Source organism: Podarcis raffonei, chromosome 6 (genome assembly GCF_027172205.1).
Source record: "Podarcis raffonei isolate rPodRaf1 chromosome 6, rPodRaf1.pri, whole genome shotgun sequence".
In the NCBI taxonomy this organism is placed as follows: domain Eukaryota; kingdom Metazoa; phylum Chordata; class Lepidosauria; order Squamata; family Lacertidae; genus Podarcis; species Podarcis raffonei.
The window spans coordinates 3,641,078-3,658,490 of record NC_070607.1 but is presented as its reverse complement, the minus strand read 5'-3'; the positions used below and the strand labels follow the sequence as shown (position 1 = coordinate 3,658,490).

Here is a 17,413-nt window from a genome sequence, read left to right as displayed (position 1 = left end):
TATTTGAATTCATTCCCAATCTGCCTTCTCCCTACAAAAAACTCATTTCGTGAAGTTCAAAGATCCCATAAATAAAGGGCTGGGGCAGTCATGAGGGTCATGGCTCACTGGTAGAGCGTCTGCTTTCTGTGCAGAAGGTCTCTGCTTGAATATCCGCTGTCTCTGCAGATGTTTCCTGCCCGAAGCCCCGGACAGCTGCTGCCCATCAGTGCAGGCAATATTGCGCCCCAGGCAGGAATGGTTTCACACACCACAGGTAGCCCTGCTAGCCTGTTGCTGCAACATAAACAATAGTCTTGTAGTATGCAGCTGACAAATGTGTATTATTAAGCTTTTGTGCACTACAAAAGGCACATTTCCTTTTATTATTCACCTGCTGCCTCGTTTTCTATTCTGTGAGGTTTTTTAAAGTGTTCTTGTTTGGCTGACTTTGCAAGATAATAGTTCCAAAATGTGATAAGCTGCTAGCACATTTGCAAAGCTAAGCAGGGTCTGGTATTGCTTCAAACTGGATGGGGAGCTGTGTGTTGAGATTCCAGCATTGGACTAGGTGACTCCTGGGGTTCCCTTGAATTCTATTATTCTCATTATTAATTTTTAAAATATATTTCATAACTTTCACTAATTTCAAATTTGTTATCCATTTCTCTTTGGGATTTGGCTCCCCGCTTTCCTTCCACGCTGTTTTTGTACTCATCCCTTTTACATACTGCATGATATCACATATCTCACCTAATACAGGTTCCTCTATTATATCACATATTATTAATTTCTATCATTCTCACTTTGCTTTTGTTTTGCTTTTTCCCTCCCCGCCCCCAAACAGGCTTCCCTTCTCCGCTTCAGCTGAACTTCCCGCATTCTCCCCTTCAACTGCGAGCGCGCGTCTCCTGCAGCAGCATCTCTATGTCCCACTAGGCGCAGTTAGCTCCGCCTAACTACTGGCGACGCATGCGCGGTCTGCCGCGACGCCGTTGGAGGCTAGTATGGCGGGGGCAAAGGGGGCGGGGCCGCGCGCTTCTCAGCCGCGCCGCCGTGGATTATACTTGAGTAGCTCCGCCTAACTGCTGGCAGCGCATGCGCAGCTCTCCTCCGCGCCGCCGTTGGCGAACAGCCTTGTGGGGCCGGCGGGGCGCAAGATGGCGGTGGCGGCGGTGCTGCAGGCGGCGTCTCGTCAGGTGAGAGTCGCGGTCGCGCGTGTTTCCTCCTGGGGGGCCGCCCTTTTCCCCGCGCCGGGGTGGCCTCGGCTGCGGGTTGTCAAGTTTTAGCCCCGTCAGAGACGGAGCCGCGCCTGGCGGGTGTTTCGCCTCCCCGCAAACGGGTTCTTTTGTGCGCCGCCTTTCTCCCGAGAGGAGCTCGAGGCGGCTGACAGATTGGGAACGTAGAAAAGGCGACAATGAGAAAGCACACAGAGTCCTTTCCAGGCCTGTGCTCGGGGGGCGGGGGGGTGAAGGACACGAGCGCCTCATTTCGCTTGGAGAGGTGTCACTGCTGTGTGTTTCAGGTTGGTGGAAGTTGCCCTTGGGGGACAGAAAGCCGGGATTTCGTCCCGTGGGTTATTGGGCCCCAAACAGAAGCCCACACTAAAGTCTATCTCTCCCCCTCCCAAAATAAACTCAGGAACGTAAATAGTCTTTTGCTTGGTTGCCTGTAGGAAATAGTGCACTGCAGTGCCCTCTGCTAGCCAGGCATTTATTCCCCATGAGTTACCCCCATCAGGGTGCTACAAATTACAATTGTGTCTCCAGGTGGTGGGCTAGTAAATTATTTGTGGGCTCACACTTTCGTGGTCTTTCCCTCCCAAGACTAAATCTGGAAAAACGTTTGTCAGCAAATCAGGTAAAAGTATAATTAGATTTCTTAAAAGAACAGATGCACTGATGAATATCTGGACACTCACATCTGATTACTTGCACAAAATGTACCACACTTTGACCCCAATTTATTTTTGTTGTAATAATAGATCTTCCGCATACCATGTGTTGGACAAGTAAGGGGTTATTATGTTGACTGGAGGATGGTACGTGATGTTAAGAGAAGGAAGATGGCTTTTGAATATGCAGATCAGAGGCTGCGGCTGAATTCCCTTAGGAAAAACAAAATTTTGCCCAAAGAACTCCAGGTAAGATTAAAATACTGTTTTAAGATATTCTTGATTGTAGCAATGAACCAGGCATCCCCTCCCCATCTACATCACAGATTCAAAAATATATTTTATTTTAGCATAATATAACCATTGTAGGTTATGAACAGGTTATGAATAGAATTATCTCCTGATTCATTTCCCACAGTACATCCATTGCTTTTTTACATACCGTATTTTTCGCTCTATAACACGTACCCGACCATAACACGCATGTAGTTTTTAGAGGAGGAAAATCCGTAGGCATACCACCCGTAGGCATTTCCTCCATAACACGCACAGACATTTCCCCTTACTTTCTAGGAGGAAAAAAGTGAGTGTTATGGTGCAAAAAATATGGTACTTTTTAAGTCATTGGTTTATCCAATTTCTATTCTTTCCAGGAGCTAAGAGTCCACTAAGCAAATAATAGTATGGAAGCAGCTAGCCAGTTGTGTGCAGTTACAGTATTACACTGAGGATCAGTTTGGAATGTAACCTACTGCTTGGGAATCCTGTAATTTTGTTTTAAGTTATTGTGTCTTTATTGTGGTGGGTTCCCTGAAGTGGCATCTATTATGCATTGAAAACCTTTCTCATTGTGTCCTTCAATTAAAAATTCCAGGCAGTTTTTTACTGGTTATTCTGTTCCAGACTGTATTCTTTCTTAACTTTAAAAGGCATCTTGAATGCTCTTTTGTTTTCCATATGCTTTTAGAATTTAACTGTTGGTTGTTGTTCTCCATAGTGATTCAGTCCTTTTACAAAATTCCTTTTTCTTTTTCTAAATGTATTGTTGTAGGTAATGTTTTTGTTGAGTACCTGTGTACATGTGGCATTTGAATGCTCCAGGAACAAACAGCTAATCGTTAAAGAAAACACTGTGTTATAGTAATTTAAAGTCTTAACCAATTTATTACAACACTGGGGCTGACCTGCCCTCCGCCATTCCTCAACCATTAACTTCCTAGACCTTCCCCTTCTCACACCATGCAACCACTAAGATTGCTTTTCACCTTCCCATTTCTGAAGCTGCTTCTCTCTTCAGTTTTGCAACCCTGCTTTGCAGTCGTTTTTACCTTTGCCCCATGTCCATGCTTCTTCCCTCTCCTTTTGTGCAAGCAGCCTTGCACACAAACTTCCCACACAGTAACATCCTGTATCTACCTCCTCCTATGCACCCTTTTCATCTTCTGCCCAGGTATGAAGCCACCATCCCTTTCATCTTCCACCCTATTCCCTCGCCTCCTACTCCCTCTTTTTTCACAAACCCCCTTGCACCCCCAATTTCATCTTCACTTCCTTTTCCCCTCCATATTTCCTCCTTATTTTTCTCAACTCTCCCTTGCAAAAAAATTAAGAAAATATGAGGATCGCTTGAAGGAGTTGGTTATGTTTAGGAAAAGAGGGGACTGAGATAGCCATTTTCTTAAGGGCTGACACATGGAAGTTGGAGCAAGCGTGTTTTCTCCTGCTCTGGAGGGTAGGACTCGAGGCAGTAGCTTCAAGTTACAATAAAGGAGATTCCGACTAAACATTTGGAAAATCTTTCTGACAGTAAGAGGAGTTCAGTAGTGGAACAGATTTGAGACACATGTTATTTTTGCCAGTGAGTTTGCAGATTCCTAGCTGGGAGAATTAAAGCTTTGATTTGTCACAACCATAGTGGTTGTAAAACTGCTGTTGCTGTCACATTTCCTTCCTGTGATGCTAAACTTTTAAGAGATCAAGACGGTGTCCTTGTGAATGATATATTCTACATGTGTCTCCCAATTTACACAGGGGTTACATTCTGGACCTCTGTATGAGTCAGTGAAATGTGTGTAAATGGGAAGCACCTTAGAAAGGAGACCCCCCCCCCCAGCCCAAAGAGGATGTCCTCTTCAGGCTCTGCAAAGGGTCTCCTCGCAAGTCACTAGGACTCTCTATGGTGCTCCCCATTTCCAGGTTTCAGCAGACTGAATGCAAATAGATGGTGTGTAAATGGGGTGCTGCCTGTAGTAGCTCCAGGGCTACCGATGGGCATTACCGCTGTTTTTATTTGTTCCAGGAAGTGGCTGAAAAAGAGATTGCTGCCCTTCCCCGGGACACCTGCCCAGCGAGGATCCGTAATCGATGTGTTCTGACATCCCGTCCACGAGCTGTAGTGTGGCGATGGAGGTTAAGCCGAATTGTCTTCCGCCATCTGGCTGACCATGCGCAGCTCTCTGGAGTACAGAGAGCAATGTGGTGAGCCACCACCAACAAGGCTTTTCTTCAAAGCAGACAAAACGGAGTTCTACTTCAACTCCTAGGATGAATTAAAGACACGTTCTATAACTTGCAGCGTGTAAGGAGTGGGGGGGGGGAATAGACCCATTGGTAGAAGACCCTTAGCTAGAAGGGGGCAACCTTGTTTAATTTTGCCAAACCTTCCACACTTGCTCCTCTTGTATATTTAAAAATGACATCGAAAAATAAAGCAGTCCCACGCTTGGATTTTGTTTGTCCTTTGCATTTAAGGTTTGATAATATAACATTACATTGTTGCAGGGTGTATATTGCTAGCAAATCTGAAAATATCACAGAGACACAGAATTCAGATACACTACATAGTTACTACATATATTTTCTTCCTGACTAAGCTGCTAAATGGATCGGTGCAGCTCTCACTGCCGCTAGATGGAGTGCATGGTCCAAAAACAGTGGCTAGAAACATGAGGGTTTAAGTAAATATAGTTATCCTATAGTTTGCAATTCCTGTTGGTGGGTCTAGGACCTCAATGTCCTGTTATTTTGACTATTGCAGCAATTACATTACAGCTTGTTCAGTCCATCGCTGTCCTCACTGAATGTCTCCACAAGGACAGATTGGCACAAATCCTCATCAGCACAGAGGAGGAAGCCAGAGTGAAAGATCAATAACTCTGCCCCCTGGAGCCTCCCAGCAATGTACTTAACAGTCCTATTACATGCTAGTTTGCATGCTTCAATAGTGCTCTTGAAATGGGCACCATCAATCTCTGAGAAAAGAATATGAAGCTTTCTAGTTAGTTCCTTTGTCTGTACATACAGATTACGCATACATGCCCTGAAACCTATTTCCTCAATGGTTAGAAGTGAAAGTTTCTTATACAGAACTTGGGCAGGTGTGGGTAGTAAGTAGATGTTGATTTCAGACAATAGACAGTTGCACTCAAACTAGCTTACTTATTTTTATCAATTTCACAAAAAGCACTTAAAGCTTTATGGAAAAAGGGCAACACATTTGAAGGAAAAGCTTTTCTGCATGCTTTATTTCCCATCTCCAACCTGAAATGTAAAACTTGTTTTTACGCAGAAGATTATGTAAACAGCACACTTTCTCTGATCTCAGCAGAAGCCCCATACAAAAGATGTACATTTAAGATGGGTATTTGTTCAAATATCTATTGGTAAATCATCTTTGACTTGCTTTTCTCGGCTCTCAACCCAGGCTTTGTTAATTGACCTCTTCATTTCATCATCGCCTTCAGCATACATCTTTTTCAGGAGATTCATCAACCCTTCACTCGGGTCCGAGGTGTCATAAGCAGCTTTCCTAGAGCATACAAACATACAGAAAATAATTACATCACCAGTTACACACAAAGTTTGGTATGCATTAAGATTTAAATTCAGTGGTACCTCGGGTAACATACGCTTCAGGTTACATACACTTCAGGTTACAGACTCCACTAACCCAGAAATAGTACCTCGGGTTAAGAACTTTGCTTCAGGATGAGAACAGAAATTGTGCTCCGGCAGCACGGCAGCAGCAGGAGGCCCCATTAGCTAAAGCGGTACCTCAGATTAAGAACAGTTTCAGGTTAAGAACGGACCTCCGGAACGAATTAAGTACTTAACCCGAGGTACCACTGTACAAGTAAGCAAACAGTAAAATAATGGGAGCTCCAATCCTAAACCTGTTTACCTGAAAGTTTTATTAAAAATCAGTGGACCATATACAGAGGGATTGTTAAGATTAGACTAAGAGCAACTGGCTGGGAGAGAGGAAGCCTGGATAACTTTCGATTACTGTCTTGTTTTTCCCCACTTCTGCTTACAAGCCTCCCAACTGCCAAATATGAATTTGTGCCCTCTCTTATAATCAAAATACACCTGTTAAAAGTACATAGAGTCCTCAGGTAGTAAGAGGTGGGAACATGAAAAAGTACAGACATTAAACCTGTCACTTGCGCTTACTATTCCTTCTACATTACACCACACCTGCAGCCACTCTGGTAAATTATCCATATATCCCTCAGGAAGCTTGTTTTGTATATTGAGAACCTTGGGTTTTGCTACAGGACAAATTAGTTCCTGAACATCTGGCATTCAATGTAGTATTAATTCCAGAAAGTGACATGGCCCTTTTGTGCAGCAAAACAAGCAACCAGTTTTTGCATATATTTAGTGGAATGTTAAGTATTCATGTTCTTGTAAGGACACAGGAAAGATTTCATTAAAAATACTGTGGCCTGTTTCAGGTATGAGTAGCAAGAACCCCCAGTAGGAAAAAACGGTTTCTGCAATAAATGTTACAAGCAAAGATTAAAAGCTCATTGTGTTGCAGTTTAGAAAGACATGGAATTGAGCCAGCTTAGCCTAGCAGTTCCATCGACCAACGCATAGCTTGGATCCTGCAATCGCCCACAGGCAGCAGTTTGAAACCTGCAGGCACTGGCTGGCTTTTAAAAAAAAACAACTTTTTTTTAAAGACATGGAATTGAATTCTATTATGAAAATGAACAAGTTCTAAATAAGATGATCTGGCAGAGCTGACTTAAAGAGTTGCCCATCAGGAATACTCAGCAGACAAGATTATTGTAGTGGCACAATTTGAGCCACTAATAATGGAACCTGGATTAGACTTTTGCCTCAGAGTCTTTTGATTGCCACAACTGGAAACACCACGGCAATAACTCTCAGCATCAAACACCAGCTCGACTGACAAATATTTTGCATGGATCAACACCACTTTGGGTTAACAAGCCTAATCTGCAAGTCCTTTTTTTCTACCAAACGCAATGCAAGAGAACAAGAAATAGAGTTGCACTTACTCCTTCTCCTTCGTCTCTTTTTCAACTTGTGTTAGGCACTCCCATTTTTCCTCTTGCTTTTTCCTACATAATATCAATATCATATCTGTTTTGATCTGCAAAAATAAGAAAAGCACTACAAAAAGTGAAACTAGGTGGCAGAATTACCGAACAGGCTAAGTATCAATAACTTTATTTTTAATAGTATTTAAAGAATGACAATTCAATTATGTGAGTTAAAATTTAGAATATGGACAACAGGCAGAAACAACAAAAAAAGGGCAAAATGAACAGGAGAGATGGTGTTGTATGAACAATTTTCGCTCACGTGTAAAGTATAAAATAGACTAATCCTGTGCAACACTTTTGCCAGCCAAAGCCACCCACTGAATTTGTTGTGAAACATTCAGAATGGGGCTCGTATTAGCAGTATGTTCATTGTCAGTAATTTGAGACAAGGTAATTGTTTTCACCAATCTGAACACTTTTTTGCGTTAATTCTCTACACAAATCTCAGAATAAATGCTCTCTTATATACAAGTGTTGTTTCTCTACTAGAGAGGTCACATGATTGTAATTGGAAGGTAGCAAGATACAGTATGTGCATTCTCTTGGCGCAGCAAAAATTTCTTTTAGCTGCACCCAAGAGAAAGAATCTATCCTTATCAAGTTCAATTGTTGTTGTTGTTTAGTCGTTTAGTCGTGTCCGACTCTTCGTGACCCCATGGACCAGAGCACGCCAGGCACTCCTGTCTTCCACTGCCTCCTGCAGTTTGGTCAAACTCATGTTCGTAGCTTCGAGAACACAGTATCAAGCTCAATACTGCCTGCTAAAGCCTAAGAAACCACATATATAACATGAATGAGACTAGGCCCCTTGGATGGCATCGAACAAAATGCTTCTGCTAGTGCAGGGACTTGTGGCTGTGCAACGTAACTCCACTCCCTCTCCCACAGCTCTCCAGAGCAGATTTAGGGAGGGGAAAAACCATTGTGCTAACGGAAGCTCTTCTTTGGATACCGTTCATTCTTCCCAACAGACTGGTTTCTTTGTGAAAGACTCTCTCTTGTTATGTCAAGTGGTACAGCCCAGATTTGTGACCTCAGGGACAAGTGGGCCTCTGACTGTCCTCTATTGCCCAGTAATATTGAAAACAGAACGTAAATATATGGGCAGGAAGCCTATCAAGAAAGGGTATCTATCCATCTTGAAACCACAAGCTACAGAACTGATGGCTTACCCCCTAGCAAGTGCCTAATGACTAATCTGCAGCAGGTAGTAACACAGGAAGCAGCCTTAAACTGTGGAGATCGTAGGAATCTACTACGTTAGCATGTACTTGAAAAGAAGCGTTTACCTTCCATGAGCTGCTTTCCACAGAGATGGGTTTCAGAAGATTGTTGAATGTCATAGTGTAGTTCTTGTTATTCAGATTCTTCACCAGCAGATCAAATGATCTAGAAGGAAGAAGAGATTAATCATAAAGGCACAGCCATGATCTATCAAATTCAGAGAAAGCTGACATGGAAAGGGGGAGGGAAATAAATTGCCCTGCACCTAAAATCTGGTATCACAAATCTAGAATCACATATAAGACATAACTGAAGCAAAAGATCTCAAAAGGGAAAAACAACAATAAATACTACAAAGATAACAGAAGCGGGTAAAAGTCAAGCCCAGAGATATTCGCATTAAACTGTAAGGAAATTAGTGTGACTTTAAGACACAGTAAATAATGATTTGGTGACGCAACTGAGTTGGCTAGATGCTAATAGACAAGTCCTGTGAGGCAAAACAGCAAAATAAATTGGGTGAGGGGGGAAAAGCACCCATCAGATCGAAGTGTCCAGCAATTAACCAGAGCTCAATCAACAGAAGCAATTATGGCAAGGAGACAAGAGAAGCAAAGTGGAGATGGAAGCAAGAAAAGCAGAAAAAATGGAAATGGAACTCAGAGGATGAACGAGGAGCTGGGGGCAAAATCTAAAGAAAAAAGGCAACAAACTGAGAGGTAGAAATAATTATGAGAAAGCATATGGTACTTCAAAATCAAGAGGGGTAGCATCTATAATTTCAAAGAGATGCGGGTTTAATATATTAAAGATGAAGAAAGATCCTGAAGGAAAATACATTATAATTCAGGGAACAATGGCAGGGGAAGAATACGGTATAATTAATATTTCTGCTCCTAATGAAAATCTGGTGGAATTTTTTCATAAAATGTTTAAGGAAATGGAGGATTTTGAATATATGGGCTATATGATTATGGTAGGAGATTTCAATATAGTATTAGATAAACAATTGGATAAGTCAAATCCTATCCCAGAGGAAAGATGTAATAACATTACAGGATTAGCTAAAATTATGAAAAGGATATGAAAGATGTTTGGAGAGTGATGAGGGGAGGAGAGAAGAAATTTTCTTTCTTCTTACCAATGCATAAGACCTATTCAAGGATCAATTATATCTTCTTTTCAAAATATATTCATATACTGTACATAAGTTTGCGAAGGAAATTTAATACTTGGGAACTATTTCACTAGCTTCTGAAACATCTTAATATGGGAACAAGCAGCTGGGGACAAACAAAGCAAGAAATGATTCAAGACACAATCTGTACTTCCTGGTATTTAATGAAATACCCACCTTTCTGTGAAATGCACCTTCACATTCTCAGCTGGCAGGTGCTGAACTCCACTTAAAGTGATGTAGATTTTCAAAAATTTATCTGACTGATCCCAAGCTAAAGGGATTAAAAGAAAGCTGTATTTATTACATTCATGATTCCAAACTGCTCTCCCTAGGTGATGATCTTAGTGAGCAATTTCTTCATCTTCTAAGATTTTAGCAGGCACTGCCCACACCTCTGCAAACAATTCTGGCAACCATGAGGGCTAGAAACATGTTTGTTTTTAATGTAAACTGGAGTTGCCAGGAAACAATTACTGTATGTATAAGACAACTATTTAACCCAGGAAAATCTTCTCAAAAGTCGGGGCTTGTCTTATGGTTGTGGGGGTCACCTGAGTGCGGCCCTCCACAGCGGTAAAGACCAATGGGAAGCTCTCCACCAGCTGCCCATGCTCCCCCCACAAGACATGGGACGGGGGGGCAGCTCCTCTGATGTCCCTCGGAGCACCTTTGAAGTGGAGGCAGGAGGAGCAGGAGCGAACCATTGTCCCCAAAAGAAGCGGGGGGGGGGGACAGGAAGGGAAATCCCTTCTCACAGCTCGCTATGCCTCCTGAGCTATGCTGACCACTGAAGCGACACCTGCCTCGGGCGACCCTAGTGTGTACGCGCATTTTCAACATTTGTGCGTGTCTCCTCTCTGCCCCCCCCCCACGGATGGACGTCACCGAGCGGAGGGGACGGGGAGCTAGAGGGGGGGAGCACGTGGGTCCCTCTCACGCGTGCACGGGACAAGTAAGCGGCTGTTTGGCGGCCACTGGGAATCCGTGAGGCGGGGGAGGTGGGTCCGGTGAGGGAAAAGAGGGGTGGCAGCTTCTCCTCCTCCTCTCCCGCCGTCACACGGAGAGTGATGGAGGGAGCCCTTCCTGCCAAAACGGGGCAAGAGGCGGCTGCGCTGGCCTGGCGGCCCTGATTAGCGCCGGGGAGGTGGATCATGAGGGGGAAACATTGACTATTATACCGAGAGAGAGAGAGAGATATCGTATGTTCTAGCTGCCGCCAAGGGGCTGGCTGCCGCCGGGGATGGAGGAGGGATGAGGCAAGCAGGTCTTTGAAGTCCTCCCCTCCATCCACCCCTCCCCCTGATCCTCCTGCGAGGCCCCCAGCTGTGGTGTGTGTACAGGGATGAAAAGACTGGCTGCCTCTAGTTGGCTGCAGGCACTGGAAGAGGGATAATCTTATATGGCGAGTATATCCCAAACTCTATATTTTAACTTGAAAAGTTGGGGGTCGTCTTATACGTCGGAAAATACGGTATTCATCAAGTAACAGTTATTATGGTTTTCATGTGCTCCTGTAGGATCACAAAAAATCCCTTGTTCATGACATAAAAAGTATATCAATCTCTGCACAATAACCTACTTTTCCATATATAATCCAACCTATGATTCATGGATTAAAAAAATATATACACTGGCTGTGATGCTAAGCAGTTTACTAAGCAGTTTACAAGATGTTGATATTCTCTTGAATCTCTTGTATTAATTCAAAAGGTATGGGTGGATAAGACCTACCATAATTGTTGATTTTTACTGTGTATCCTGTTGGAGGTGGTCTTTCCTCTTCAGATGTTTCTGCTTTTATTTTGCTTGGTAACTGGTTCTTGATTTCTCTTTCTATCTTATTCTTTTCTGACAGCAACACATCATGAACTCTCTTTCTTGATGCTTTTTTCAAAAGCTCCTTCACCTCATCTAAATCTTTATGTAGCTGGATGAAACACACAGAGCACACAAATCTGTAAGCTGCCTTGAAAGCAAGTGCTGATAAAGAATTAAAACAATCCATACAGTACAATCAAAGCACGAAGTGCAGAACAGCAAACAGTTAAACCCACAAAAAGCACATTAAGGAAATAACTTAATCAGGCCAACTAAAGTATCACAAAATATCGTACATAATTTTTGGCATTTCCACAGAAACCATCCAGCCTGGGGAACTTGCAAGCTTGCACATTATTTTGTGTTATTTTGTTTGGTCTAAAAAGATATTCCTCCAATATAGATATTGAGCATTTTGTATGGGTCGACACTAAGCATTTTAAAAATGAAACTAGATTCTATTGTCATTTAAAAGACGACATACTGAAAAGTTGTGAGGAAGACACTGGAAACAAGAGACAAGGGATCAGACACCACTACTGGAAAGTTCCTCTCTATAGTTAGGTAACGGTAAAGGGACCCCTGACCATTAGGTCCAGTCGTGACCGACTCTGGGGTTGCGACGCTCATCTCGCTTTATTGGCCGAGGGAGCCGGCGTACAGCTTCCGGGTCATGTGGCCAGCATGACTAAGCCGCTTCTGGCAAACCAGAGCAGCACACGGAAACGCCGTTTACCTTCCTGCCAGAGTGGTACCTATTTATCTACTTGCACTTTGATGTGCTTTTGAATTGCTAGGTTGGCAGGAGCAGGGACCGAGCAACAGGAGCTCACCCCGTCATGGGGATTCGATCCGCTGACCTTCTGATCAGCAAGTCCTAGGCTCTGTGGTTTAACCCACAGCACCACCTGTGCCCCTTCTCTATAGTTAGCACCTGCCTAAATTCAGAAGATCAGGCAATCTGGAGCATAGCTGTCAACTTTTCCCTTTTCTTGTGAGGAATCCTATTCGGAATAAGGGAATTTCCCTTTAAAAAAGGGAAACGTTGACAGCTATGATCTGGAGAAGAGACGTTAATACTTTCACTCAAGAAAGTAACAAATGGTGGAATGGATGTCAGAACAGATCTTTTCCATGCTATCCTTTACAGTCAAGCAGGAATGAATTTGTGCCTTCTAATTCCATGTAACACTAGACCTCTCTTCACAATTTGCCCTCCCTGCCTAAATGCACAAAGGGGTGGGGGTGCGGCAGCACACACCTTTTCACCCTGCTCCTGATGTCACATGCTCCCCAGACCCTTCACACTCACTTTTGCATTGAGTGTGACATTTGCAGGGGGCACACTATTACAGGGCACTAAGTTCTGAACAAAAGGGAATCCTACACAATCACAGTATGTGTGCATGTTGTCCTGCTCTTGCCATTTTCCTGCTCACTGTAGAAGGTGGGGGGTAAGCAAGGCCAATAGAACATGCAATATTGAGAATGTGACCAAGAAGCACCATCCCACATAATAATAATACCACCTTTATTATTAATGCACAACCTGTGTACAATGAAATTAACCGAGCCTCCCCCCCACACAAACACTCAATCTCATTGCACTCTATGTGCTTGTTGCACAACACACCAACCCTGAAAGTCAGTTGCACTATATTTTCCGTTCAGCAGCCTAACAACCGACGGATATAAACTGTAAAACAGCCTGTTGGTATGACTGATTATACTTCTATATCTCCTGCCCGAGGGTAGAAGATTAAAGAGGTGCTGGCCGGGGTGTGAATCGTTCCTGATAATTTTTTTCACTCTCCTAAGGCAAGGATCCCTTGCAATGTCATCTAGCGGGCTCAGGGGACAGCTCATGATATCATGTGCTGTGTTCACCACCCTCTGTAAAGACTTTCTGTCCGTGGCTGTCAAGCCAACGTACCACACTGTGATACAACATGAGAGGACACTTTCTATTGTGGACCGGTAGAAGGAGGGCATCAATTGTTGTTTACTTCCCCCAAATTTATTTCTCAGCTTAAAGGACAACTTCAGTGATTCCATAGGTCAGTTTTATTGCTAGCTGTTTGTCAAGTCACGCAAAGCCCTCCCAAGCCTGTTCGCAAGTTTCTGAGTTATATATATCTCAGTCAAAAGAAATAAATGAAAAAGCAGCATCTTAAAGGGTGAATATTTAATTATTAATTACATGTATATCCCACCTCCTTTCCTTCTCCCCCACCATGCAAGGAGCTCAAGAAGGCGAACATAGTTCTCCTCCCACTTCATCCTCAAAGCAACAACCCTGTGAGACGGGTGTGGGTGAGAGCCAGTGAGCAGCCCAAGGTCCCAGTGTTCGAAATTCTCTAGGTGCCAGGCACATTTTGCTACTGGTGTGGGTCCAATTATAACTAATCTGTTCAACTTCCTAAAACCAAGGCGTGGCTTCTGATTGGCTGCAGGAGCTTCCTGCACTCAAGCAGAAGCAGCGCTGGACGTTCGGCTTCCAAAAAATGTCTGAAAACCCAAACACTAACTTCCAGGTTTTTGGCATTTGGGAGCCAAAACGTATGAGTACCAAGGCGTCTGGGAACCAAGGTACAACTGTACGTGGAGATGTCTGGGCACCAGGTTGGCGACTGACATCTCCATCGAGCCAGCTGACTTGTGTGCAGCAAAAGATGTACGTTGTTATTGTTATTAGCCTTTATTGGCATAAGTTTAAACAATAAAATGGTAAAATCATCCAAATGCATTGATAATCCAAACACATAAAATATATAAAAGACTAGATAGCCACCACTGAATAAACCAGGCAGCTTTAGATTTAGCTTTAAAGATTTTGTCTTCTCCTTCTGCGCCGCTGCGCGAATCATGGCCATCTTAGTCCTCCATCATCCCATCAAGGAAAGTAAGTGCAGGGCTGAGTACAGATATACTTGACACTGCAGCAACCTTTCCACAGGCCTCCCAAATGAAGCTCACAGACCACAGTTCTTGCATACTGGGACAAGTGAATCATTGTAAGAGCAAACTACAATCAAGCAATGTAGTTGAGATAATAAAATCATAGAATTGGAAGGGACCCCGCGGGTCATCATGTCCAACCCCCTGGCAAATACACATCCTGTTGTGGTGATGGGGACTCAGGTTTAAGGGGCCTTTGGGTGCCTAGCTTATATATCTGAATTTCTAGCACCCCGGTCTCTCCCAGCCCTGCCTTTTCCCAGAGGGGTCCTTTCTCCCGCGCTCTGCACATGAGCAGGAGCCCCCTTCTTCCTCCCTCTCCGCCCCTCGAGGCGCCCAACGGCCCTTCTTCCCTCGCTCGGCCCCACAGCCGCCCCCGCGCGCCGCGCGCCCCCGCCTCACCTCCTCCATGGCTGGAACAGGGGCCCCACCAAGCGGACTCGCGCACGCGCATGCGCCGCCCAGCGCCGCCCCCCCCCCCCCGGAGGAGACGCGGAAGCGGCGACGCTCGGCGCGCCCAATCAGAACCGCGCCGGCCGCGCTGCTCTCATCGCCCCGCCCCCGAGCTTTCTGACCTTAATCGTCACTACTCCGCGCCCAGCCCAGCCAATGGTCGCAACGCGCCCATACAGGAAGCGGAAGAGGGAGAACTCTGGGAGGGGGAGATGGAAACGGAAGAGGCGCGTCTCGCTTTTCTGGATGCGCAGTTTCCGGGTTCAGTCTCGGAGAAGCCGTTCTGTGGTTTTTTCTGCGAGGGCGAAAGCGAAGGCTGCCTGCTGAATTATAGTCATATAGAATTTATATATTCATTTATGCAAGATAGATAGATAGATAGATAGATAGATAGATAGATAGATAGATATTGCACTTCTATCCCACCTCTTTCTCCAAGGACCGCAAGGTGGCCTGCGTGGCTCTCCCGCCTTCCTCCTCCATAGGGTAATAGAATTGTAGAGTTGGAATGGGCCCCTCAAGAGTCATCTAGTCCAACTCCCTGCGATGTAGGAATCCCCACAGCTCCTCTGTTGGAAGACAGCCTGAGGCAGTGACTGACCCAGGGCCACTCCCAGTGAAGCTCGTGGGCAGAGAGGGAGAATTTGAACCGTGGTCTCTACCAGATCCTAGTGGAAACGCTCTTAACCACTTGAGGTCCCACCCCACCGCCCTACTTTAAATATTAAGTCCCCCACAATTGCAAATACAGTCCGTTGTACCTCCATATTTCAGAGAGGAGCAGTGGTGGCTGAGGAAACGTAAGAATATAAGGAGAGCCAGGCTGGATCAGTAGCTGCAGATGAGAAATCTGTAATTGCATTCAGCCCAGCATCCTGTTCTGGCAGTGGCGGATCAGATGCCCCAATGGGAAGCCCGCAAGCAAGATCTGAGCACAAGAGCACTTTTTCCCCTCCTGTGACTTTCAGCAACACATTCAGAAGCATTGCTCTCTAGCTGTGGAGGCGGAGCATAGCCACAATGGCTCCTAGCCATCAATAGCCTAGTTCTCCTCCATAAATTTGGCCAATCCTCATTTAAAGCCATCCATGTTGGTGGCCATCACTGCCATCCACACAACTTAGATTGACAGAGGTTGAAACTGAAGGGGTCCTGTTTGACTGGGCAATAGAGACCACCATTATTACATATTTAGCAACATCCAGTATACCAGCCTTTGCCAATCTGGTGCTCTCCAGAGGTTTTGTACTAAAACATCCATTGAAACTCTTCCTGTTCTGGTTGGCAAATACTTCTATGTAATGTAAGGCATAATTTTGTACATAATCAGACTCCCAGTTTTAAATATATATTTAGTAAAGGAAATGCAGGCTCTGGGGATGCAAAACTGAACTGTAATGGTGGGGGAAATTAACCCTTCCACAATGCCTTAAAAAAAAAATCCACAGCTTCCTTTCCATTTCAGCCTTCTGGAGTCTTATTTCTCCCCCATAGGTGGGAAAGTGTGCAGGGCAGGGGGGATTTTACTACAGAAATGCCAACCAAGAAAGGATTGATTTCACTCCCACCTGCATTTCTTCCCAAATCTTCCCTCACATACAAATGTAAGGCTGTCATCGCTCAGCCCCCATTAGAGGATTTGAAGCATCTCATCACAGTTCTTGATTTGCATGAGGAGGAGAGCATAAGAGAAGGCAAGCTGAACAGCAGCAGAGGTTTGAATAAAGGAAACTCAGAGCAGCAATTATAAGGAGAAAAGTTTGTGGGGAGCCCTAAAACCTTATGATTAGCTGCCGCAAGGATTAGAAAGGCAGAGTCTGTTATATATTCCCTGCTGTTACAGTCTTAATTGGTTTGGGAGATGGACCCTATAGGCAAATGAAAAGATTCTCAATGGCACAAGATCTGGTCCACTCCTCCAAGTCGACTAGTTTTTAACATGTTCACCTAGCTCATATTGTAAGAGCCAGCTCCTCCTTATGGTGTCAGGTACAAAGAACATATTGGCATATGTGGTAGCGCTGTAACTATGTACATAAGTTCTGGAAGCTGGTTGTAAATTGGTATTATTGTTGGCAAACAGGCCACCTTGAATGCAAAGTTGTGTTTTTCATCAATTTCTGATGGTGTCTTTGCTGACCTTACTTCTCTGTATCTGTTGGTTACTGCTCTCAAGGATGGAAGGACACATCCTGTTACTCTCTGGATTTGCTTATTGCCATTTCTGAAAAACTGACTTATAAAATACTTGCTGCCAGAGGTCATGCAGACTCGACTCCTCAATTTCTTCTGGTTGGGGACTGTTTCTACTAAATTTGAGTTTATTTGGCATTAATGATTATTTGATATGCTTTGTATAAATATGAACCTTATATTTCACTCTGGAATGTATCTTATGCTACTGATTATTATTCTGTCATCTTATTTTTAATTCCTCTTGTGCTTAAAAATAATACAAGTTATTCAGGGAAGCAAACTTATTTGACAGAATGCCTGGTTTTAATCATTATTTTAACTGTGTTATGTATTTTTATTTTGTCTTAGGTATCT

At 44.1% G+C, this 17,413-nt stretch overlaps 2 protein-coding genes across 4 annotated transcripts; one reads left to right on the top strand and one right to left on the bottom strand.

Moving 5' to 3' along the window:
- Positions 1 to 1,067: 1,067 nt before the first annotated feature.
- MRPS14 (mitochondrial ribosomal protein S14) lies at positions 1,068 to 4,600 on the top strand. Of its 2 annotated transcripts, none has more exons than XM_053391232.1 (3): positions 1,068 to 1,178; positions 1,964 to 2,122; positions 4,173 to 4,600. In XM_053391232.1, the coding sequence occupies exons 1-3, from the start codon at positions 1,140 to 1,142 to the stop codon at positions 4,353 to 4,355; spliced, it is 381 nt and encodes a 126-aa protein (XP_053247207.1). In that variant the 5' UTR covers positions 1,068 to 1,139; the 3' UTR covers positions 4,356 to 4,600. The 2 variants fall into 2 exon arrangements, with proteins under 2 accessions (XP_053247207.1, XP_053247206.1); XM_053391231.1 differs by lacking the exon at positions 1,068 to 1,178 and adding an exon at positions 1,604 to 1,839.
- On the bottom strand, positions 4,601 to 14,920 carry CACYBP (calcyclin binding protein). 2 transcript variants are annotated; one of them, XM_053391230.1, is made up of 6 exons: positions 14,813 to 14,920; positions 11,366 to 11,561; positions 9,809 to 9,905; positions 8,520 to 8,619; positions 7,183 to 7,277; positions 4,601 to 5,681 (listed from the first exon to the last, which is right to left on the bottom strand). In XM_053391230.1, exons 1-6 carry the CDS (start codon positions 14,819 to 14,821, stop codon positions 5,522 to 5,524), a joined length of 657 nt encoding a protein of 218 aa, XP_053247205.1. In that variant the 5' UTR covers positions 14,822 to 14,920; the 3' UTR covers positions 4,601 to 5,521. The 2 variants fall into 2 exon arrangements, with proteins under 2 accessions (XP_053247205.1, XP_053247204.1); XM_053391229.1 differs by lacking the exon at positions 14,813 to 14,920 and adding an exon at positions 13,981 to 14,340.
- Between the last annotated feature and the right edge of the window lie 2,493 nt (positions 14,921 to 17,413).